The 25,245-nt window shown below is 39.3% G+C and overlaps 1 protein-coding gene across 17 annotated transcripts in view; it reads right to left on the reverse strand.

The window, feature by feature from the left end:
• LOC134211602 (G protein alpha o subunit) overlaps window positions 1-25,245 on the reverse strand; it is a 249,645-nt gene that overhangs the window by 27,564 nt on the left and 196,836 nt on the right. For all 17 annotated transcript variants that reach the window (XM_062688643.1, XM_062688636.1, XM_062688634.1 and 14 more), the window contains 2 exons: window positions 4,905-5,033; window positions 4,709-4,838 (listed from right to left, as the gene is read on the reverse strand). In XM_062688643.1, the coding sequence (XP_062544627.1) occupies window positions 4,709-4,838; window positions 4,905-5,033 (259 nt within the window). The remainder of the gene's footprint in view (window positions 1-4,708; window positions 4,839-4,904; window positions 5,034-25,245) is intronic.

Below are 25,245 nucleotides of genomic sequence, written 5' to 3' on the forward strand. Positions count from 1 at the left end.
AATTCCGAAGGAGACCCAGATGGAATTCCGAAAAAAAAAATTCTGCTGGAATTGCTAAAGGAATATCCGAAAGAGTTCTTGAAGGAATTTACGGAAGAATTTCCAATGAAATTTCTAAAGAAATTCTTTGATTCTTCCAGGAATTATTTCAAAAATTATTTGAAGAAATAATGCATGTTTTTTTTCAGGAACTCATGCAGAAAATCTTTCATGAGTTCTTGCAGGAAACCCTTCTCCTTCTACAGAAGTTTTTTTTTCAAAAATTCTCCCAAGAGTTCTTCTGAATTTATCAAAATAGGGAGAAACAGTTTTGATGTATATATTGTAGAAGTTGAGGTGAATTTCTGTGGAATTGCCATGATTCCGGATATATTTGGGGGAGTACGGACCATGGAGGTTACCTCCCATCCGGATGGAAGGTAGGGAAAGCATCTAGGAAAGCCTAGTATACTGGGGTCGTCGATTCAGTATACACACCATTTCGTCGAATGACATTTAGTTGAATGACATTTGGTCGAAAGGACATTACGTCGAATGGATATTTGGTTGAAGGGACATTTAGTCGAACATTAACTTTTTAATCTACTAGAGGCGTTAGGGGCCCTCCTTAGCCGTGTGGTAAGACGCGCGGCTACAAAGCAAGACCATGCTGAGGGTGGCTGGGTTCGATTCCCGGTGCCGATATAGGCAATTTTCGGGTTGGAAATTGTCTCGACTTCCCTGGGCATAAAAGTATCATCGTATTAGCCTCATGATATACGAATGCAAAAATTGTAACCTGGCTTAGAAACCTCGCAGTTAATAACTGTGGAAGTGCTTAATGAACACTGAGCTGCGAGGCGGCTCTGTCCCAGTATGGGGATGTAATGCCAATAGAAAGAAAAAGAAGAGGCGTAGGGCGTTTAGTCGAAAGGACACTACGTCGAATGCACAATTGGTCGAATGGACATTTAGTCGAAATCAGATTTAAGAATGGAGAACCTTCGTACATTTGGTCGAATAACGTTTGGTCAAAAAGACATTTGGTCGAAAGTGGTTTTCCGAATTAATAATCTTTTATAGACAGAATCACCGTCTTCGACCAGACGTCGCACAGACTGAATACTTAACATCTAGCATGAGACAACAGACAAGGACATTTACACCACACCCAGTGGACCAGTGGAGATCTTTTCGCTTTACGAAAAGTTTTCTCCTTACCAGGCAGGAATCGAACCCACACTTCACAGCACATGCGTTTAGATTGACGTCGCTAACCGCACGGCCACGGAGTCCACTTGATACATGCAGTAGTAAATATGAGTAAAACGGCTATGTACTCATATTTATTATTCAACGCTACAGTTAACACCACTACAGTACGATACATGTAGTCTAATGACGTTCCGTCGAATGGATATTTGAAAGAAAATAACAATTAAAAAATGAATGATTTATTGCGATATTTTCAAAAGTCACATAATTATTGTTCCAATATTGTTTAAAGAATGATGGGTTCATGAAAAGAATAAATAATACGAAAACGGTGAATATTCCGAGAATATTCCAGACTGGATGTTAACTTTGGCGAACCCCAGAGTTGGTTTTAAAACAACATTGCGCATTTACGGGTTAAATTTTCGGCTAATAATTAACGAATTATGGTTGGAAAACAATGTTACACTCAACTGACTTTTTTATAAATATTGAGTGATGTAGGAAAGCGCACGGATTAAAATAAATAAATACATATTATGAATTGAAGTTGTATAAGTAACTCTCAAAATAAGATTGAGATGAGATTATACAAAAATATTAATAATAATGTTTTAAAAGAATCGGAACAAAAATTATTTATTCCAAAAAGGCAGGTACAGGCGAGGATGATGGATGAATACATTTGAATCGCAGTAGGCATAAGGTATTCAAAAGAGATGGTGTAATTGAATGGGCATGATAAAAGATTAATGGGGTAGATCGGAGTAGGCGTAGGATATTTGAAAACAGATGGTGTGAATGAACGAGTAGAATTCAAATAATGGAATTCAATCGCAGCAAGCATAGGATATTTGAAAATGAAGCGGTGTGATTGAATTCGAAAAATATTGGAATCGCAGCAGGCTTAGGAGACTAGCTTCAGTTTGTTGGATGATTGGAAGTGAAATAAACGTGTTTCCAAACAAGTGCCAAAAAAAGTAAATTATTTATCAAGTCCGATTATTAAAAAAAATACGAGTCACGACAAGTGAAAGGAAGAGTGTCAATGCATAGAATAAGAAAACCATTTCCAATTCAACCATATGCCCCTTCGACTAAATGTCCTTTCGACGAAAAGTCATTTGACCAAATGTCATTCAACAAAATGTCAATCAACGAAATGTTCCAAAGCCGACTACGATGAAGTATTGGTAAAATAACATTGATATCATTGGTTTTTGTCCACGTGCCGAAAAATAGAATAGAGTGTATTTCATCATTATTACCTAATATGTTGCTATTTCTGTAGGTTTCAATTTTTCTATAATCCACCAGGGTCTTCAGAAATTTCTGTAGGCTCAGGTGAAAAACCCTCATTGGCTTCCGTATTCGTTTATTCCGCTGCTGATTGAACTTCCTCACGTCCACTGAATTCCTTGAATCAGTTCATCCATGTATCTTGTGGATTATTTATTCAAATTTACCTAAATTCTTAATAATATTAACATTATTGACATTAATATTAAAAATCCCAACTGGGACATTGCCTCCTCGCTGCAACAGTTATTAACCGGGAGGTTTCTAAGCCAAGTTACTATTTTTGCATTCGTATATCATAAGGCAAACACGATTATAGTTTTATGCTCAGGGAAGTCGAGACAATTTTCAAACCAAAAGTTGCCTAGACCGGCACCGGGAATCGAATCCAGAATCTTCAACATGGGCTTGCTTTATAGCCGCAAATCTTACCGCTAGACTAAGGAGAACCCCAGAATTATCCATTTAACTAATTACCTATTACCGACTAAAAACTTTCAACATTCGACTACATTTCCATTCGACTAAATGTCAATTCGACCAAATGTCCGTTCGACTAAATGTACATTCAACCAAATGTCCATTTGACTAAATTTCCATTCGACTAAATGTCCCTTCGACCAAAAGTCCTTTCGACTAAATGTCATTCCACTAAACGTCATTCGACGAACTGTCCCAAAGCCGTCGGCAAGCTTCACCGAAGGGAGCGGTTATCTCGAATACCTATATTTTTTTCGAACTAAATTTTTCACATGCTGTGTATATGCACAAATCGAGTATTCAAACATAGTAATTAATTTCCAATCCAGGTGTTCAATATCCGGCAATTGGGAAAAAAACCTTTGATTGAACTGATCTTAAATTCGTTTTGGAATATTTGAAATCATCCTATCTGTTCTTGGGATCAACAATCCAATTAGGACTTAAGATGACCAGTTAAGGCAGTGTTTTCTTGTTTTAACTTTTTTTTTACAGATGGGACTGACTTGAACGCTGGTTATGTGATTGGCTTCATTTCTGGAATACCGCAGTACGAATGTTTAATTCGATCACTACTTGCACTTTGCAACCATAGATCTAACAAATGCAACATGGAATAAGAATTCTTGCGCTTTTAAAGCTATTGTCACGCGTCGAAGTCGAATGTGGTGGGTAACGATTGGCTTGCTGTAATACGGTAGAGGACTTGCTCAAGACTACATACAGCAGCTGGAAGTGGCACTTCCAACGGAACAACAGAAAGGCTTCTCTTGAAATGGTAAGACAATCGTTCCGCCATTGGTAGCACCACAGACGCTGAACTAAGTACCGTGGCCAATAACTAATCGCCATTCTAAAGCTGTGAGAAATACGCAGGTTGAATTTACCACGCAGCACTTTTGAACTATCTGATGGTGTCGAAAATGTGATGAAATAACGTCATTTTTTTTTCACGTATAGAATTTTGAACGCATTTGTAACCAATGCTGTCTACTCCGAAATAGAGGCTGTGGAATCCAAGTCTTGTTTAACTAAATGATCAGCGTCGTTCAATTATCGGCTGATCAATCAGCGCCATTCAGTAAAGCATTCAGCCACAATGAAACAACCTGTGACCCACCATGGCTTTCGTATGAAGATGACGCTGCTTAGCAGATTGCAATCGAGTTCAAGGTGATCTGAACTCTTCTGAAGCTTGGTAAAGACGTATGAGGAAATGTACCAGTAATTCATCGAAATCACGCATATTTACCCTAAAGACACTAGCTTTTAACATATAGTGCTATTGTCACTAAGATTGCAAAAACATAATAATTCTGTTAACAAGATTTGCCATTATAATCAAGTTCCAAAGCTATACTTGAAAGGCTTCAGACATGACATCGTAATCTGGCATGCAAACAATGCTTCATACAGATAGATTACTCTCATGTCACAACCGCAAACGTGGTGACAAATCTTGCGATACACATCAAATAAATGGCATTTACTCCGCGGATAAGTTCACTATTTCGCTACTCTTTTGGAACATTTATGCAATCGTTGCTCTTTTTTGTTTGGGTTCCAATCTGCGTGTGATCTCCGGCCGGTGCGGCGCGTGGGAAATGGACTGTTTTAAATTCGCCAGCCAAGGTCACGACGATGAATGGCGACTGTGGTGATCATGATAATGATGATGGAAGATTGTTAGAGGAAAAGGGGTCACAGAGAACCATCCAAATAGAGGCGCACTTACCGTGGTTTCATCTTCGTGTAACACTTGATCGTACTCCGACATGGCAACGCAGAAGATGATGGCGGTGACGTCTTCGAAGCAGTGAATCCATTTCTTTCTTTCCGATCGTTGCCCACCGACATCGAATAGTCTGGAAATGGATTAGATGAGCAATAAGGTGATTAGATTTTTTTTTTCCCAACTGATTGTTACTTACTTGAAGTTAAGGTTTTTGAAGGAGAAATGCACTTCCACAATGCCGGTGGTTTTAACTCGTGTCCGCAGAATATCTTGCTCAGTTGGCTGATAATCTTTCGCACCCAATCGATCTAGATCGTCTAGGAAACTGTTGAAAAAGAGTGAAAAATGATTGCATTAGTGAATTGATTATCGATCACAAGTTAACAAATTGGTACAACAGGCATCGTTTCTACTGTAGACTCGAATGGCAAACGAGCTCCTCACTGTTACCGCATTAGCGTACACATAGTCACAAATAGTCATTATGCTCTACTAATTTCATTTTCTTGGCTGTTGGACTATTTCAATCAAGGAGCGGTGCATGTACCGCCGGTTGAATCAGTGGAGCATTTGCTCATTTTGCGATATTGACCAGTGGCCTGCTCGGAGCTGATGTTGAAGCCCGTGTTATCGACTGGATGGAGAAGATCCACATATATTGCATACCTACTTCATTATGGTCTTTTGAATCGCAATGCAGTCCAGCCGAAGCGAAATTGCATTCACTGATACCTTTGTAGAAGCCAATGCAAGTTCTGCAGCTGGGCCGTTTTTTTCTTGCGTATAAATTTTGTTATACCAGACGAGAAGCTTGATGATGTGTTTTCTATGCATTGCGTATAAATTTATTTGCAGCGTCGTGGGCCATAAATACAAATTTGAGTCGTTGCGATGTTTCACCACACCATCATTTAGGGACCGTTTCTGCGTTTCTGACCGATGCACAGATAGTTGTTTTCCAATCTTGTTGGCCGTAATTAATAAAATCTCCTTCGAAGTTTGATTTTTCAGTTTACACTCAACGCATTCATAATAGATTTTTAGCCTACAAGATAAGAAATCTTCACAATTAAAAAGATTCCTAAATTTGAAAAAAAAAAAAAATACAAAATATTGAAATAATGAATAAGAAAATGAGTTCGCTGGGTTTAAGAGAAGCTTGGTTTCAAATAAGTCTATATAATCTAATGTTTGAATATTTACAGCATTATAAGTTGTCTAAATTAATTAATCAGATTTACCTTTTGCTCCACCGTGTGGCGCTTGCATTCTGGTACCTTTCAGCTTCAAGCTGTCTAAACTGCCGGACAATCAACCGCCTCAGCCGGTCGTGGCCGGCAAAGCGTATTACCGTGTAGAAGCCTTACATCATAGGAGATTGCCAAATTATGGTACGGCTGAGAATAGACGCGAATGATGGTTTCTAACTGCAAAAACGTAGACGACCGGGCCAAACAATAAACGGTTTGCCCCCAATAATGGCAGTCTGTGAAGGAATTAGCGGCTGATTTGCAATTCTTAGGTCAACGTCGTCTCGTCTCGTCGTCGTGTTGAAGAAACAATGGTTCGGAATGTTGCAGTTGCTTTGATCTGCGGAATCGTGGTACCCCTTCTCAGTAGCTTTGATCCATCGAAACATGGTGGGCGTCACTCAAACCCTAATGACCAATTTAGAACCACTCAATTAGCTACTGATTGCGGCAGACAGCGATTGCGAATGGTTTGGCATGCAGAGTTCAACTGAGCAAAACAAAGCCGTAAGGAGAAATCCTATAGGTAAAAAGAGATATGCACATCAATTAATGCTACATACACAATTTTGTCATGAAGGAAAAGTAGTATTGAAGGCTGTTGTGTTTCAACAACCGATGGAATTTCCTTTCTTAATGAGAGATTTTAGGTGATGTTTGCACATAAGTCGAAGCATCAATTATCAGTTTTGTTGTTTAAATTTGAATCAATTTTGTCTTGCATGGCAGTGTTATGCAAGACCATTGTTACAATTTCCAATAAAACCATGCATATTATAAAATCTATTAGGGTATCCCATTATCGATTATCTCTCTTTGTTTGCTCATAACAGTGTTCTCGACACTCTTTCCAAGTATTTAGAGATTGAATAAGTCTCATTTATCAGCTTAGCTAGGATTACTATACACATTGTAATTGCTAGTCATGATTGGCCGAGAAACAACAAATATGCACAGCTCACCAATTGAATAGTCTTCTTGGGGTTAGAAAACTATTATCACTGTACATGCTTCCGAGTTTCATTAATTCAAGACCAATGACGATACCGGCTACATCTTCACAGTTATTTTAGGATAAGGAGAGGAATATTAGTTCGGCACTCATTACTACAAGAGACCAAGGGATCCTCTGCATCTCCGTGAGCGCCACGGGAGAGGGATAGTTGGTAAGTTGAGAGGGTAAGAAGTCACCTTGGTAAGCAACTAAATATTTATTGTGAGCAGAGTTATTTTCAAGACACGAAGACACTTCGCTTTCTTTCGGACTAGCTTGCGTGCCCGGCACCAGCACGATCAAACTTGATTTGATGTTCTTCGATGCAGAAATTAATGTTTTAACTTTGCGTTCTCCTGGGCTAGCTGGCGTTCCCAGCACCAGCACGATCAATCTATTTTGTGTATTTCCAAAATTCTAACTCCTTAAAACAAGGATTTGTCAAAAATACGTCAAATTAAATTTTATATTAAAAATAGATCTTTTGAAAATTTTCCATTTTGCGGATTCCATAAAGTTCTTCCATTGTTGTCAAAGTTCTTCCTCAGGGAAAGAAAACCTTTGGCACACTGAAACAAAAATCAGATATTTGGTGTTGTCATCGTAGTATGCCATGCGAAACGACAGAAAAAAATATATGAAGTGACAGCTGCGGTAGTTTATAAATTGAACCGGAAAAGGGAAAGCTTTCTCCGGAACAGCAATACGCAGTTGTCTAACCGTATATCCAAATCTACATACAGGTTCGAACGCAGTCTGCCGCACTTTGTTTTGAAAATTAAAATCAACTATCACGACCTATTGAAATTCATACCGAATACTTGTGGCGAATTTCCATAAGGCGTTTTATTGAAATTCTCACGTCCTGATATGACTCGTCTGGTGACAAGTGAGGAAATAGAAAAGGTCAAAATGCTTTTTAAATATTTAAGTATGCAAAGTAAGTTTTGAAATTAAAAACCCAGATTAATCCACCTAGCGTTGGTGGTGCCTTTCTCGCATTTAGTTAAGACACCAACCTTATATGGGGTTTATATGGTCCGATGTAATATTTTCTTCATAACTTTTTAACGCAATGACCGATCGTTATAAAATTCAATAGTGATCAACAAGGCTTTGTCCCCTGTCGAATGAAACTTGTTGCGAGAAAATCGGTTAAGGATTACTATACGAAAAGTTGTCTAATGTTTTTTATAGCTTTTGTGCACACACATACACACACATACACCCACACACATACACACACACATACACACATACATACACACAGCAGACAGACATGTGCTCAGCTCGTCGAGCTGAGTCGATTGGTATATAATCAGGGAATCAATTTTTTTTTGGAATGCGCATGCGAAACAAGCGACAAAAAAGAACCAACGATAAAGCTTTGTTTTTGCCGGAGATAATAATGACAAAGATCCGAGAAATTTTGTCAGCAACAAAAAAGAAGACAATCTTGTTGCTAACTTTTCATCCCGTTATTTTTCATTATTACTAGAGCATATTTCAGTTTTATGGTATCATAGTTTCTGCTTTTATGGAAATATTCGAAAATCGAACAATGATTACAAAATTAGCATCGTTTTTTCGGAAATATCAGAGCATGCAAGGCAAAAGATTCTTGTCATATTGTGTTCGGTTTCTGATAAAGGTTTGTCGCTAGGTGCGTTTGTCAGTAACAAACTCTGTTGATGACAAAAAGTATATTGTTAGGCGTTGCTCGAATATTGATTCCCTGTATATAATACTATGGGTCTCAGAGGCTTCTATAAAAAGTTCGTTTTTGGAGTGAAATGATAGCCTTTCGGTACAACTTAGTTGTACGAGAAAGGCAAAAATATACCTAGCAAAAGTGGAAAAATCGTTAACTTATAATTGATCGACAATATGCGTTGCGTTCAATTAGTAGATGTTGCGAAAATGTGACTACTATTATTATTATAATCTTTATTAAAAAGGTTTTTAGCCCAAGGCTAGTTCACCTCCGTGTGACTACTAGAAAATAGGCAACACTCACGACTATGGGGTCGCTTACCCTAATGTAGATATGTATACAAAAATTACTGAGCAATGTTCGTCCTGCATCTTCCTATCACCATACGGATATCAACAAACGACCGAACAAACTTCCGCTAAATTAAGGAATGCAAATAATAGGTTTACTGACCACCTTACAGCATGATCCAATGTGTTTGCGATGATCCATTGAAGTGATACAATTGTGTGGCTCCGTTGTTTGATGAACTAAAAGCACAATCTAATATTATCTGGATTGCACAAATGCTTTACCCGCAAGGTTATGTTTGTTCGTGATTTTATTTAACATTTATTCAATGTCGCTCATTCTTTGCACTTGTAGGTCATGTTATGGTCACATCAAGAAAAATTATGACTTATTTTTACCGTCGTGCGGGGTTTCTTTTTATAATAAACTAGCACAACGTACTTTGCGTTGCTCGGGTTTGTAGTTGAATGCTTTTCAAATCATGACCTGGTTTTCGCCTCGCTCGATATTGACATGGTTCATGTACCGAATAAAATAGAATTTCGTGACCGTTCCATGGATTTACACGGTCTTAATCATGACTTCAATTCTTTAAATTGACCACATTACTAACCTTCCAATGATCCTAAGATTTTTCAATTGCTACCTTGTCGATTTACACGATAAATATGTTCTTGTACGATCGGTAGCACCAAACAATAAGTGATGAACTTTGTTACAACTTGAAAATCACTCTAATAAAGTAATAAAAAAAGTACCAAACAATAACCCAAATCTTCGTAATCGCGTAGAATGTAGAATGTAGAAAATCTATCCAGTTGTTTTCGAGTTATGCGAATACGAACACAGACCATTTCATTTTTATTATATAGATGTTCATGTTTTTTTTTTTTTCATATTTTCATATACCTATTCATTTTCATTTCCTTCATACTGTCATATTTTCTAATATCTATTTTTCCACATTTTCATATAAATTGTTATTAGAAATTTACTAAAACACTAAGAATACAGGATGATTGAGAGGGCATCATTTACCTAGGTCGTTATTATCTGACAAAACTTTGATAGGTGATATAAAAACGGAGGAGCTGACAAGATACAAAGAAAGGTAACATTTCCAATACAATAGAAGAAACATATTTATTTTAATAATTTTTACCATATATTTTTATTGACACACGGTGATCTGGTGACGCTGATTTCTTGAAGCTGAGGTCCTTCGGTCAGGGACACTGTGAACTATTTTTCAAATAATGTAATCCCAATCTAAACATTAATATTTCCTTTTCAGCTGAAACAAGTGTTGCTGGTGAAGTTTATTTCACACCAAGGATCAATTTGCTCTCCTTTGATTTTCATAAATTTCAACGTTTTTTCTATACTTATTCTTAATATTTCCATACCACGGAGCTCTATATATTTTAAATAATCTCGCATAAGCATTTATAAACAATCATCTTGTCAACGATTCACCTAACCAAATGACAATTATTGATCTTCATTTTCAGAAACATTGGGTGCTGATGAAGATTCTGAAGCAGCATCACACTACAAAGTCTAATATTACTACAATTTATTATTTCAGAAATATGCCGCAGATTGCAAAATCAATGCAATTGTTTTGTCAAAATCTATTTAGTCATATTACATTCAAGAACAAAACATCACCTTTTACAATATCAATACCAATAAAAATATAATATTTACGCTTTTTCGCCAAGGAAAGCACCCCTTAATAATGCATCCAAACTCCAACTCCAGATACCTATGAAGGTCGCGTGAGTTCTCCGCATCTTTTTAAGTAGGTATCTAATCAACACTTCCCACCCAAATCCCCACTGATCGTAAGGACCTGGCCAGGTGTTGAGCAAAGGGATCGTTGAATGAAAAACATCCCAAGCCCCAGGCTGTTTTTCTGGCGCATCTAACGTCGCTATCGACAGCCAACCCAGGATAGTGTGCGGTCAGATATGCTATGCTATCCTTCGTAATCGCGTAACTACGCAAATTCGTAAGCAAAAATCAAAAATTGAACTATGTGGAAGATTTAAAACTTTGGTGTGGGTAAGATTGTCATAACATTGATTATACTGTTTGAATCTAATGATCAAATAAATTAAAGCACATTCTGCAAATAACACGTCCCAAAAAGGGTTGTCCAAAGTGATTTTCGAACTCCGTGGATGACTAAAGATCTTCGCTTACTGAAAAGATAAAAAAAAACCGCTCTAAAAAGGTTCACTAGATTCCGTACACTGCCACTAAAACGCTATTATGTGAGATTTAATTACGAGTACAAGTATTTGAGTAGCTTCCTCTTTCAACGCTATCAAAGGGGAATTCAGCGGAAGTTCAAATCGAATCCTAAATCTTTTTGGAAGTACGTGAATGCCATCTACCATGTTTATCAATGATGAATCGGCAACCACTACACAACAAATTTGCGAATTGTTCGCCGCCAAATTTGTCAGCGTATTCGAAATCGAGATCAGATTTCCATAGCAGCGGCTAACGTTCCCTTGTCCAACCAAACTCTTAGATTTGTTGATGTTTATAGAGAAAGAATCATAAAAACCATCGAATCAGAGCGTCTTGTGGAGTTACGAAAGCCGATGCCAGCTTATCTGTCTCGATCCTCTGAGTACTCGACGAAGTATGTCGAGATAGCTGTGGCCGATGTGGCAATGCTATCCATGGCCTACAGCGAGTTTTTAACAGAGTGGCGGCGATGTTCGACTTCCACTTAACAAGAAATGTATTACGGAGGAGATTCTACACCGTACTCAGTGATCGAGGTCATTGACGTAGCATTAAAGCTTAGAGTATTGTTAAATTTTTCTGACTAATATCCCAAGTAACACTAAGCATTACATTATTGCACATATAACAATCACAAATTGGCATGCTAAATGCTAATTGCATTAGATCATTTTTAACGATGTGAAGTTGTATTTATTTATCAACTGTCAGACAACGATACATTAAATCAGCATTACGAATGCAGAGATGCATTACTGATGCTTTATTTCAACATGTCAAAGTAATGAACTATTAATTCGGTCTTATAATTGCCCTTTCCCACTTTAAGTCAACTTTTAGGGCTGTGTTTTTCACAAATATAAATAGCTACATGGTTACTTGGGATGTGATGTTTAATTTGTACGTAACGAATCTTATTTATTATATAGGGTAAAACGTCCTATCGTTGTGGTATGCCCTAATGTTGCGGTAGTGTTAAAATAGTCCATTCTGGATATAATTCCATTGAAAACAATTGTGGGTACGCTAAAACTCTTCGGATTAACAACTAGAACAGCTTTTGTTTGACAAAATTCCGTTCAAAATGATGAAAAATCAACATTTTTCGTTAAAAATTTGAATCCTTTGAGCCTATTATTGCGGTAGTGCTAAGGTCCTATTGTTGCGGTATCGCTCTCCATAAGAATTACATGCAATACCGCAACAATAGGACTGGCCTTCAACAAATATCGCAACGATAGGCAACTGCGTCCTATTGTTGCGGTAGTTTGATTTTATTGTGATAAAAACAAAACAACATAAGTTCAGCACAATTGACGTAATATTTACGAAACTATAGTTAACGAGCATCCTATTCAACTACTACAATGTGAACATTGACCAACAGGTAATTTTTGAAGAATTTTTGTAATGAATTTTGTTTTGACACGGTGCTTAACCCCTCCATAATAAGTCGTTTTACCCTACATATATTTTTTTTTACACATCATTCGGATTAGTCTGTAGTCTGCTGGTGTTATATTTAAATAAATAAATAAACAGATTGATGATCTAAATGTCATTAGCGCCTAATACCACATGAAATCTGATGTTATTGGACTAGATAAAATAACATTAAAATATTTGAAATTCATTACTCCACTTATTTTAAAACGTACTACTTATTTATTTAACTGCATTGTTGCCACCAGTCTCTTTCCAAATGAATGGAAAAAGAAGAAAAGTTATCTCAAAACTCTCCAAAATTTGCGTCCAATAAGGTTACGGGATAACCTCTATATCTTGCATGTGTCGCAAGTAGGTTCCGCCAAAGCGAACGTGTGCCGCTCCAAGCGCACAAGCCTAAGTCCTGATGTTAGGTGGGACGCTAAACAGACCTGACACGACGCACAGTGGCGGGCCCAAAAAAAATGCCGGACAAAACCTAATAGGTTGTTCGAATCTTTCACCAAAAAGTACTTTTTGGACGCAAAATTCATTTTGAGGTTAGAATTGTTATCCAACATATACTATGCTACTCGAGTACTTCTGGAGGCGCAAGTCTTAAGGTCTGAGGTATTATCAGTTTCCTCATTCTAACATTGAAGCAGTCAATTTCCATCATTGGAGCAGCTATGATCAAATCACCACACTAACCACCGGAAGGTAGACCAAAATTAGGTTTCAATACATGATACCAGATCGTTCCGAATCGTTCCCGAAAAAACTTTAGTCAAATTTTCTGTTTTCATACAAATTTGTTCGAGAGATGCTTTACAGCATTAACTTCAATAAGCCACTAAAAATTGAATTTACAAGCTACAACCATCAAATTTTGGAATCAGTTCATTCAATATATGCGTGAAATTAAAAAAATACGAGTTCCGCGAAACAAATGAACATTTTTTCGAGGTTTTGTCCGGGTTTCCGCCATTGTGCGACGGCCCTCCACCGAGACAGGAAGTTTGCACAGGCCCAATAAGCCGCCTTTAAAAGCAACCATTACGAACGACAGAGAAGATAATACGACTCTATATAACCGGCAACGACCTAGGCGACGAAGAAAGGATCATCATTGGAAGCTTCGAACATGGAACTGCAAGTCGCTAGGCTTCACAGGATGCGACAGGATAATTTATGGCACGTAACTTTGAGAAGATGGAGGAAGTCTAAATCAGACTGAAGACAATGTGAGCCACCCACCGCGAGCATCGGTGGTGACGAAAAATTATCACAACGATCATAGTAGCCTAACGGTTTCAGATAATGATAACATACATAATTCAGAATTTGGCAACTAACTGTTTTTGCTGTGTTAAACAAAGTTTTCAACAATGGAAAATTTGATCGTAGACGATAATTCGTCGGGGATACGGTCCATAGACCTAGGCAATAATATCTCATATGAGTTAGACTTTGGGGGCTCTCCTTAGCCGTGCGGTAAGACGCGTGGCTACAAAGCAAGACCATGCTGAGGGTGGCTGGGTTCGATTCCCGGTGCTGGTCTAGGCAATTTTCGGATTGGAAATTGTCTCGACTACCCTGGGCATAAAAGTATCATCGTGTTAGCCTCATGATATACGAATGCAAAAATGGTAACTTGACTTAGAAACCTCGCAGTTAATAACTGTGGAAATGCTTATTGAACACTAAGCTGCGAGGCGGCTCTGTCCCAGTGTGGGGATGTTATGCCAATAATAAGAAGAAGAAGAAGAAGATGAGTTAGACTTTGGCAGCGATTCAGATTGGGATCAAACTGAAGAGGTAACAATTGTAACAAATATATTTTTCAATAGTATTTCACCCATCTTAAACTACATTACTTTATAATACAGGAAATGCGGCCGAAATCGAAGCGAAGAAAGTGAGAAAATGGTCCTATTCTATCAAATGGCAATTTAAAATTTAAATTGAAGGCTAGTTTCTACGCCAAAAACTTCAAAGGTCAAAGGAATGGAGATAAAGTCGGATCGATCAGCATCGAAGCTGATGCATGTGATGAAGTGGTTGATGAAATTTGGTCGTTTAGTGTCAAATTTTTAAACTATGAGGCTATTTTATCCGTATCCGAAGATAGTACGGAATTATCAATTAGCTTCAGTGATAGGAAACCAAAGTTTGATAAACCGTCTAAGACGAATTAAGTACTGTCCATTTAATTCCACTAGTTAATTTTCGTTATCTTTGCAGATACGTATTTCGACCACAACTGTGTGGTCGTCTTCAGTGTCTTGTACTCGACTCGACTTAGTCGACTTAGTCGAGTCAAGTACAAGACACTGAAGACGGCCTTACTGTTGAGGTCGAAATACGTATCTGTCAGGATACAATTAAGTGGTGGAATTCAATGGGATTGTTCAAACTCGTCTTATGACAGGTGAAAACATTCCACTAAAAAGCTCAAAATAATTTTCTTATACTAGAGCTTTGTAACATTTACTTGGAGCATACCACATTTTGGCCCAATGACACCCCCGTAGACGGTACTGTCTGATACAACAAAGCAATTGAAAGACATTCATAAGGAGAACTATTATAACCGAGGGGCCTCCAATGAGCATGATTCATTTGTTTCGCCCGATTCCTCTTCGAAACGAAATAATGCTGGAATCCTGCAGGAAGGATTTGAAAGTAGCTAACACAGTGGTCGACTTTTTCGACGAGGATTTGAAATCTTTGCAACTTATTTACGAAAATATCGCGAAAATCGGACGACTGCGGTAGGCCGGGCACGTAGCCAGAATGTCGGCCAGTAATCCGGTGAAAATGGTTCTCGACAACGATCCGATGGGCACAAGAAGGCAAGGTGCGCAGTGGGCAAGGTTGATCGATCAGGTGAAAGATGACTTGCGGATTCTCCATAGACTGCGTGGTTGGCGGCCACGGGGAACTGGGATATGAAAATGTTGAATGAAATATAGAGATACTAGTCAGTTTGTTTCATTCGACTTTTAATAAAATATCCATTTTTTTCATTTTATGCTCAATATTTCTCCTCCTCCTAAAATGTTATTTTGCTTTGCTGTGCTAGAAAATTGTGTGAACATGACGATCCAGAAAGTTCCTTTCTTTTAATCAACAAGGAAACAGATCTGATAGTAATTTGAACAAATTCAAATCCTCTACCAGAGCATTCAAGTCACATTGACTAATAAAATACATTCCAGCACTGGGAAAATAAGTTGAAACCAAGGATGTTAACGATCATTCAGTAATTTGCGTTCCATCATTTAGTAGTTTGTCAATAACACATTCCAGAAGCTGAATTTCAAAATATGTTGTATGGTGGACTTCTAGTGCGAAGATTTTTCTACAACTCTGCCTAATGGTTCGTTGTTTGAATTCCACTAGTAACGGAGTTATAGCTATAGCTTCAGTAACTTAGACTAAATGATAACAAAATTCCAATTATTTAGTTTAAGTTACTGCAACTAGCGTTCTAACTCCGTTAATAATTGAATTCTAATAACGAATCATTAGGCAAAGTTGTAAAAAATCCTTCGCACTAGAATTCCACCATACAACATATTTTGAAATTCAGCTTCTGGAATGTGTTATTGACAAACTACTAAATGATCGAACGCAAATTACTGAATGATCGTTAACATCCTTGGTTAAAACTTAAACATTTTGTAACTTCATTGTAAGTTTTCTCATTCATGCCGTTGTTTTGTTAAATTAGAGAAATATCAGAGTGCAGAATTGGCGGATCATCCAACCATATGCTCGGGTAACTGTAACATGTTGATCAGCACACAACTGGAGCGGAGCCCAAGTTTTTTTTTCTTCTGGCGCATAATTTTGCGTCTTAGCACATAACAAAGCTTGGTAAAACCAGTGAACTTTTTCCCGTTTCACTGTTATAAACTGACCATAGATAAAGGAAATTGCATTGGGATTATTGCAACATCCACGCAGCTTTCTCAGCGCAAATCAAATTAAAAGTCCCCCACGCACGAGTAGGCTGTTGACGTTTTCTGGATTCTGTTGCGTAGCCTCAACGTCGCTTCAGCTTGTATGCAATCATACACAAGAACAATCGAATGCAACTTCGTTGATTGATTTTGCTGATTGATAGTTTTCCGCCCAAATTTCTATCATAGGAATATTGGAATGATCATAAATAGCAGGAATAATCAAAATATATAGAACTGCGTACAGTTCTCGTACTTGCTTTATACAAAAGAACATAATAAAGGAGCTTCAATTGACAGTAAATACATCATATCTCTTGAGCAATTATTGAGAATTTATCGCGCCAGAGGAAATACAATATCATATTTACATTCAATAGCACTTACTTCAATGAAAACATTATTTTTTTGCTTGGACAAACTATTATATTGAATTCTTGTTCACTTTCCTCTCAAAACCGTTCACAAAAAATAACCAGTCTTGTACACTAGTCTTCGAAGGTGGCTTGCATGAAACATATTTTTAAATAACTTTCACTCACTAAAATTGTAGATGAATCACACTTATTATGTTTAACTTGTTCGAAATGCACCACATTTCGAAAGATTAGATGTTTGTGATCCATTTTGGACCTTGATTGACTAGTAATTCTTTTTATAGGGTTAACGATGGCTGTTCCAAAATGCTAAAAATCATTGATTTTACGACATTTATTGAGGTATACACAGATAAAAATATGTTGTGATTTTAAATGTATTTTCGTGCACATATTTGGAGCATGCAAATAAACGTAACATTCAATCGATCTCACTATTCTTTTAAATCGAAATAAATTTAAAAGGTGCTTCCTTGTAAAATTCAATCAAATTTAATTGAATATCGAATGTTAATTCGTTTGATAGGATGAGCTGCAATTTTACACGTCGTTGAATTTTCAAAATTATTTGCTGGGTATCTCAAAATCTCGACGTGTTAGAGCAAATCTGAAGTCAGATTCGGATTCAGCGACCAAAAATCTACTAGGGACACATTATTTGGTGTTAGGGGCAAAATCTTGTTGAGCTGTGTAGTCGATCGTATGTTTGTGTAAATAAAATAATTTAAGCAGGAGCACTTTTTAAACTTATCAGGAAAGATAATTTGACCAGGATTTTGGTCCAGTTACCCCTTAGAGCAACGCCGCACTCTAGATTAGCTTTCGTGCGATCGCATATTGGGTTTCCTTACAATTCAGGTGAATCGCGTTGGAGCCCAATTTCAAATCTACATAGCACTTTTGAGGGCACATAACTTGAAAAGTAAACGACGGACAAAAGCAAAAAGTAGTTTTTCACTTTTGCTCACTTGCAGCATACATGAAAAAATGGTTTCCAGATGTGCTAACCGCCTAAATATTCACATTTGTGCGAGCAAAAACGCGAGGTGAGAGATAGCACGGCCATTGTGGCTGCCATTTTTGGACGCCGCCGTAACTCACCTTCACCCTATTATTGTGTTTCAAAGATTGTTTTTTAAATTTAACCCGTCAAATTTGCAAACTCTTTGCATATATAAACACAGGTGATCTTAAGATGATTCGATTAGTGAGAAAATCTTGCGAATCGATCCATCGTCATAGGGACTAAAACCATCGAAAGCAACATCCATTTGCTAGAACTCCACTATAGCAGAACGTATCTCCTGAGCTTAAGATTTGATACAAATGAGTTTGTCAAAAAAGTGTCTCCTTTATTGGTTTTCGAGACTATGACGAAAAGACGAAAATACCTGCCTTAACCCTACGTATTGATCAAACCCGACTACAACAGAAATACTTTTTTTAGGTTTTCATGTACTCCCCTGGAGCTTTATAACACAGTGTAAACCATTGTAAAAATCTGTGGAGTTGGGAACGATTGAAAAAAAATCTCGTTACGTTAATGCTTTAATTTTCTGAATAACAAGTTTTTGTTACAAGCGCACCTAATTCTTGTATTGACCGTTATACCAAAACTCCGAGACGAGCATTATGCTGACCTCTAATGCAGGCAAAACTCTTATTATGTAGCGACATCGACCTAGCCAAAATGCAGCCCAGCTAAACCGGCTAGCAGCTGCGAAAGTGGCAATCGGTCGAGGGCAAACTGGTGGCGCCATCATCTATTCATGACCTCGATACAAATGGATCGCCGCTTGCAAAAGGGTTCCCTCGGCACTCGGCCGGTATAGGACAGTGCGATTCCACCACTACTACGACCTACTTCTAAAAAATCATAAACAACCCCTGTTAAAAACTTCTCGTAGTTGGGATTTACCAAGCAACTCGACTGAAATATATTTATCCATGAAATCAAATAATAACATTTAAGTAAACATAACCTTACAAATTGGTCTTCAATTGACTCGATAGCAGCGCACTTAGATAGATTTTATAGCTTGTTGTAGGATAACTGTAATTAATTTTAAGATTATTTCAACTTCTTTTAAGGTGTGTCTGGTCCTAACTTACAGCTCTACGTTCAATATGAATATGTATTTTAGTCACATATAGTTTGTCCCACGTTATGTCTATGCTCTCTTGTATGTTCCTGTTTAGATAATAGTTAAGTCTTATTTATAAGTAAATTCATGAAGCAAATATTAGGTTTACCAGTTCAAATAGAAATACATAAGTATAAAGAGAAACAGTATAATTCAATAGTTAACTTCTTCCAATAAATTCCTAATAATTCGCACTAATCACCACTCATGAAAACGTTTGCCAATCTACTCCTTTTTGACATCTCCTGTATGTCAGCTTGATATGACACTTGAGCTGCCTGAATAATACAAAGGGTCTATCGCTCGACGCAACACCCCACCCCGTAATACCTAATATTCAATTAGTGTTACTTTCCTCTTGTATGTCGAGTAATGCTACTTTTGTTGAAGCCCTTTGAAGCACACCTGTATCTGTCTTAACATCTACTTTCCTAACTTGACCGTCAGTCGCAGCATATGCTTTTACAATTCGTCCACGTAGCCATCCATTTCGAACATTTTCGTCCACAATGATGACCAAGTCGCCAACTTTTAGAGGACGCACCTCAGTAAACCATTTCGTTCTTCGAGCGATGGTCGGCAGGTACGCTTTAATCCACGTCTTCCAAAACTGATCCAAGAGATTGTTAAGGAGTTTCCAATTCAACTTCACCGAAACGGGATTCTCTGTAGGTATTTGGGGAGCATTATTGGCTCCGCTTGAGTCCATTAATAAGAAACTGTTTGGTGTCAACACTTCCTGGTTAGGATCATCAAGTGGAACAAATGTCAATGGGTGTGAATTCACAATCATTTCCGCTTCCATGAGAAAGGTAGTAAACTCTTCGTCGTCGAATTTATCTCGATGACATAACGATTTAAAAGCCTCTTTTACGGAGCGAACCTTTCGCTCCCACACTCCCCCCATGTGGGGAGCTGAAGGAGGGGTAAAATTCCACTTTGTATCGGCATTTGTGAATGTGGAACTAACCGCTCTGTTGATAGTTTTAATCTCTTCCGCCAATTCTCTTGCAGCGCCTCTGAAATTTGTGCCGTTGTCGCTAAAGATTTCTCGCGGTGAGCCTCGTCGCGCTATGAAGCGCCGAATAGCCATCTTACAGGACTCTGTCGACAAGGAATGCACCACCTCCAGATGAACTGCCCTTATCGTGAGGCACGTGAAAAGTGCCACCCACCTTTTGACGTTTGTGCGTCCCTCTTGACAATCATTGGCCCAAAGTAGTCCAATCCGACGAAAGAAAACGGGCGTACATAAGGTTGCACTCGTGGTTGAGGCAACGCTGCCATTTTCGGATTACGTGGGGCCGCATGGAACACACGACACCATATGCATCGTTTAACCACCTTCCTGACGACAGCTCGCAACTTTGGTATATAATATCTCTGCCGTAACTCGTTTACTACGATCTCTACGTTGGCATGTCCGAATCGTTGGTGATAGTGCAACACTAGCAAATCTGTTACGTGGCTCTGCTTTGGCAAAACAATAGGATTCCGAAAGTTGTAAGCATAGTATGCCGCTTCAGGATCGATACGGCTGCTCATTCGGAGTATTCCATCGTTGTCGATGAAAAGGGACAGTTTAGATAAAGAGCTGGATTTTCCTAAAGGAACTCGCTTATTCACTGATAAAGTTGCATTCCTCTTCAAAATGGCAATCTCATCCGAAAATTCTTGCGCCTGAACCATTTTCCACATACTATTTTCAGCCGCTTGATAGTCATCTTGAGTCAATAATACCTTGCCTTCAGTTGTTGGTGTTCTTGATTTGAGTGCACAACATCGCCGAAAATGATGAAGATACGCTAATCTCTTCTGCAACACTTTCAATTGAGAGAACGATGAAAAACTCAGTATTACATCCAGGGGTATCTCATGATGCATGTTGACTGCCTTAAGCTCCTCAGGTGGATCTATCATGCTTGGTTGTTTGATGGCCCATTCGGTTTCTGGTTGAAGAAGAAATTCGGGTCCACAGTACCACTCACTGTCCGAATCGAAGTCAGGTCCATTGCTCCATTTTGTTGTCTTGTCGGCAATATTCCTTTTTGTAGCAATCCAGTACCATTCATTTAATTCGCTTTCTGTGAGTATTTCGGAGACCCGCAGCGCCACATATTGCCGATACTTCCGCGGATCGGCCCGTAGCCAAGATAAAACGGTCGTTGAATCGGTCCAAAGGAAGCGTTTCGTGATTTGCAGCGAGTGATTTTGTTCAATTGTCTTCATGAGTCGAACACCGACCACACCAGCATTTAATTCACATCGTGGTACAGACAGTGGTTGGTTTTAAGGGTGTTACTTTTGTCTTCGCTGCTACTATAGCGCATCTCGGGATTCCTTGATCAACGATGCGGAAATAGGCAACAGCTCCATATGCCTGATCACCTGCGTCCACAAATACATGAAGTTGCAACGAATCATAGCTGGATGGAATATAATTTGGAAAATAACAACGAGGAATTGTTACGTTTTTTAGTTGTGGTGTTAATGAAACCCATCGTTGCCAGTTCAAATAATCCTTATTGGTGATAGGCTCATCCCATTTCACATTTGAACGCCAAATATCTTGAAGGAGCACTCGCCCATGGACAGTGTAGTTTGAAATAATTCCGAGTGGGTCAAAAGCTCATAACTACCCTTAGGACCTGTCGTTTGGTGGGTACGATTTGACCGGATAGAAGAGGAATAAGGTCTTCTCGGAACTGAGCTGAAAACACAAATGTGTCACTTTCGGTCGTCCAAGACATTCCCAGAACCCGTTCCATAGGTGTGGATTTCTCTGCAGAAAAATTTCTGATCATTTGCGGATGTGTTTTCCCCAATTCGCTGCAAAATTTCCTGGGAATTTGACTGCCAATTCCTGAGTTCAAATCCAGCTTTAAGGTTCATCGCCCGAACATTCAGTGACAATTGAACGGCCTCGTCGATAGTATCACGGCTGTTTAAGAAGTCATCGACATACGTATTATTGACTATAGCATCCGCTGCTTCAGGACAGCTGTTTCTGTGCTCAGATGCGTTTAAGTTTTTCACATATTGTGCCGAACATGGTGAACAGCACGCCCCAAATGTTGCTACATCTAGTACATATACTGTCGCTGGTTGAAGAGGATTTTGGCGATACAAAAACCGTTGAACTTGTCGATCGTCTTGCTTGATGATGAGCTGATGGAACATCTGACGAATATCGGCGGACACAGCATACTGCCGTTGACGGAACTGACATAGAACGGCTAAAAGAGGTGTCAGTAAATCAGGCCCGGGTAACAGGAGCGAATTCAAGGAAATTCCGTCCACTGCAGCGGCCGCATCCCATACCACGCGAATTTTGTTAGGTTTACGAGGATTTCGAACTACGCCTAATGGTAAGTACCAGGTACGCTTTGAATGTGTCTTCTCAAGCTCCCTTTCCGTCGCTATATGCGCATAACCTAGCTGCAAATATTCAGCAATTAGATCATCAACTTGCTTTTTCAACTCTGGTTCCTTCTGCAGCTTCTTTTCTAGGCATAGCAGACGCTTTTTGGCCATATGATAGTTGTCCGGCATTTCGATGTCGTCACTGCTCCAAAGTAAGCCAGTTTCAAATTTACCTGATGGTGTGCGTCGGGTTGTCTCCTGCAAAATTCGTCTGGCACGCGTATCCTCCGCTGACTCTAATACTGGTCCATTCACCCCTAGATTGTCCATCATGAAGTATCTTTTAACTAAATCGTGTAGATTATCGTCTTGCGAGCAGCCACATGAATGAATCATGAGATTGACGGGTTTATTGATGCTTTGAGCACCGCCAAATATGGTCCACCCGAGTCGCGTCTTGGTGGCCACAGGTTCTCCTGTTCGCCTCTCTCGACGGGCCAGCGTCAGAATCAAATTGGCGTTATTCGCCCCAATGAGAATTCGTGGAACGGCATCGTGGTAACTTCGGATTGGTAAGCCTTGTAGATATGGGAACTGGCTGGACAGTTGCTTGAAATCCACACTCTGACGAGGAAGGTCCAATTTTTTCACGGTGCGTACGTCGAACATATTGTACTGAGGTCCTCCTGTCATACTCGAAATACTCAAGCTGACCCGCTGCGAAGAAGCTTCTTTCCTGGTCACATTCCCGGTCCATTGTAGACATAAAGGAATATTATCACCAACGAGGCCTAGTTCATCAGCCAAATCTTCTTCCAACAACGTATGGCTCGATCCGTCATCTAAAAATACGTAGGTTTTAATCGTTTTTCCAGCCCCATACAGTGTTGCTGGGAGTATTTTAAACAACGTTGATCCAAGAGATGAATGATGAGTGGAAACCAGAGCTGACGGTTCCGTTGCACATTTTATGTTGTCTGCATGTAACATCCTATGATGCATCTCAGTACATCCGTCCAATCCGCAAGGCTGCTTTGTTCGGCAAGGCCATTTCCCATGACCGACCAAACACCGTCTACACAGTTTTCGTTCATCCACAAGAGCACATCTTTCTGAGACTGATGAACACTTGAACCGATGACAATCACGTAGCTTGTGCCCCATCCGATCGCACATTGCACATGGTTTGGCGTCTACACTTGGAGGATGCGTTGTATCCAATACTGAAGGTTCTTCCGAATTATGAGCGTTGATGAAACTTGGCCTATCTTTTCTCCTTGGCTGCATTTCTTCTACCTGGTGCATTTCCGTCGGCAGCGATACTTGACACGCGGCTGATCTCATCGTAGATACAAAGTTGCTAAATGCCTTTAGCGAAATATCTCCACTTGATCGAGAATGCAATCCCCAATCCAGTCTCAAATTAGGTGGAAGTTTGTATACTAACTCCGAAAGCAACATCGGGTTTGATAGATGTGCCTGTAAGCCAGCCGCTTCGATGTATGTAACAAGATTACTGACCTCGCGTCCGAAGGTGATGAGTGTGTCCAGTTTATTGATGTTGGGATGGGGCGCACTTCTTACTTTCGTCAATAAACGGTGTACCAGCTGATCTGGTCGGCCGCATTCGTCTCTTAAGGTCCCAATTATATTTGGTACGGCAGCCGGCAACGTAAGGATGCTTTGTACTTTTTCTCGAGCGCTTCCAATGAGGGCTTTCTGAAGCCTAGCCAAATTCTCATCAGGCTGTATGCCGCATAATTGAGTTGTCGTCTCGAAAGCTTGCAGAAACATTGGCCATTCCAAGGGGTCACCAGAAAATTTCGGTAGTTCCCTAGGCACTACTTGCCTAGCAGCAAGCTGCTGAGGACTGATTGTAGCTACCGTTTCCAATGGTGAAGCTATTTGCACTGACGGATTTTGTTGACCAACATGTTGTGATTCCATTCGTTGTAACAAACTCGACCGATCCCTTTCCTGCTGGTATTGGTTCACCTCTCCATGAGTATGGTCGGCAAATCGTTGACCACAACATATGTCTTGATGATTGGTATGATTTGAATGTCGTGATGGTGCAAGTGATCGGTGGTCACTCATATGTCCATTGCACTCTCTTGACGTAAAATGTGTATGTACTGGAAGAGAGTGTACATTTCGTTGTGGAGAATAATGCTCACAATTAGTAGCACGTTGTCGTCTGGGCGCAGGTTGGGGAATACTACGATGGTTCTGCACCTCGCCTTGCTCGTAGCAGTGACGTGGTGTTACTACGGGTGACACCGGTTCTTGTTGACGTTCCATACAAATAGATCGACTCGATTCAGATAACCTTCGAGACGCATTAGTATGTGGTTCCATGTGCATATGTTGGTCGTTAGATGCCGCGGGTTCTAGTATGCCGATCGTTGTCGGTAGTACCAACGGGAATGTTTGACTAACGGACGAATGTGTTGGAAACCGATACTGCATATTTCGAATAGAATGATTCGATGATGTATGTTGTCTATTTACCGAGTGCTCGTGTATCGACCTTCGTACAGAATCCTGTGGTAGTTGCTTTTCGCGCGCGCGATCGTCAAGTCCATTATCTTGTGCGGCGAGTTCCTCTGATCTCCGGTGAAATATAGGTAGTTCTGCGGTCGACGTGAATATTGGAGTGGATTGAAGAGTATGCGAAACTGTTTTAGGAATAGCTCCAGTTCGCGGGGTAATTACTGGTTTAGACAATGTTTCAGTTAACGATAGGCCG

Source organism: Armigeres subalbatus, chromosome 2, assembly GCF_024139115.2.
Source record: "Armigeres subalbatus isolate Guangzhou_Male chromosome 2, GZ_Asu_2, whole genome shotgun sequence".
NCBI classification, from domain to species: Eukaryota; Metazoa; Arthropoda; class Insecta; order Diptera; family Culicidae; genus Armigeres; species Armigeres subalbatus.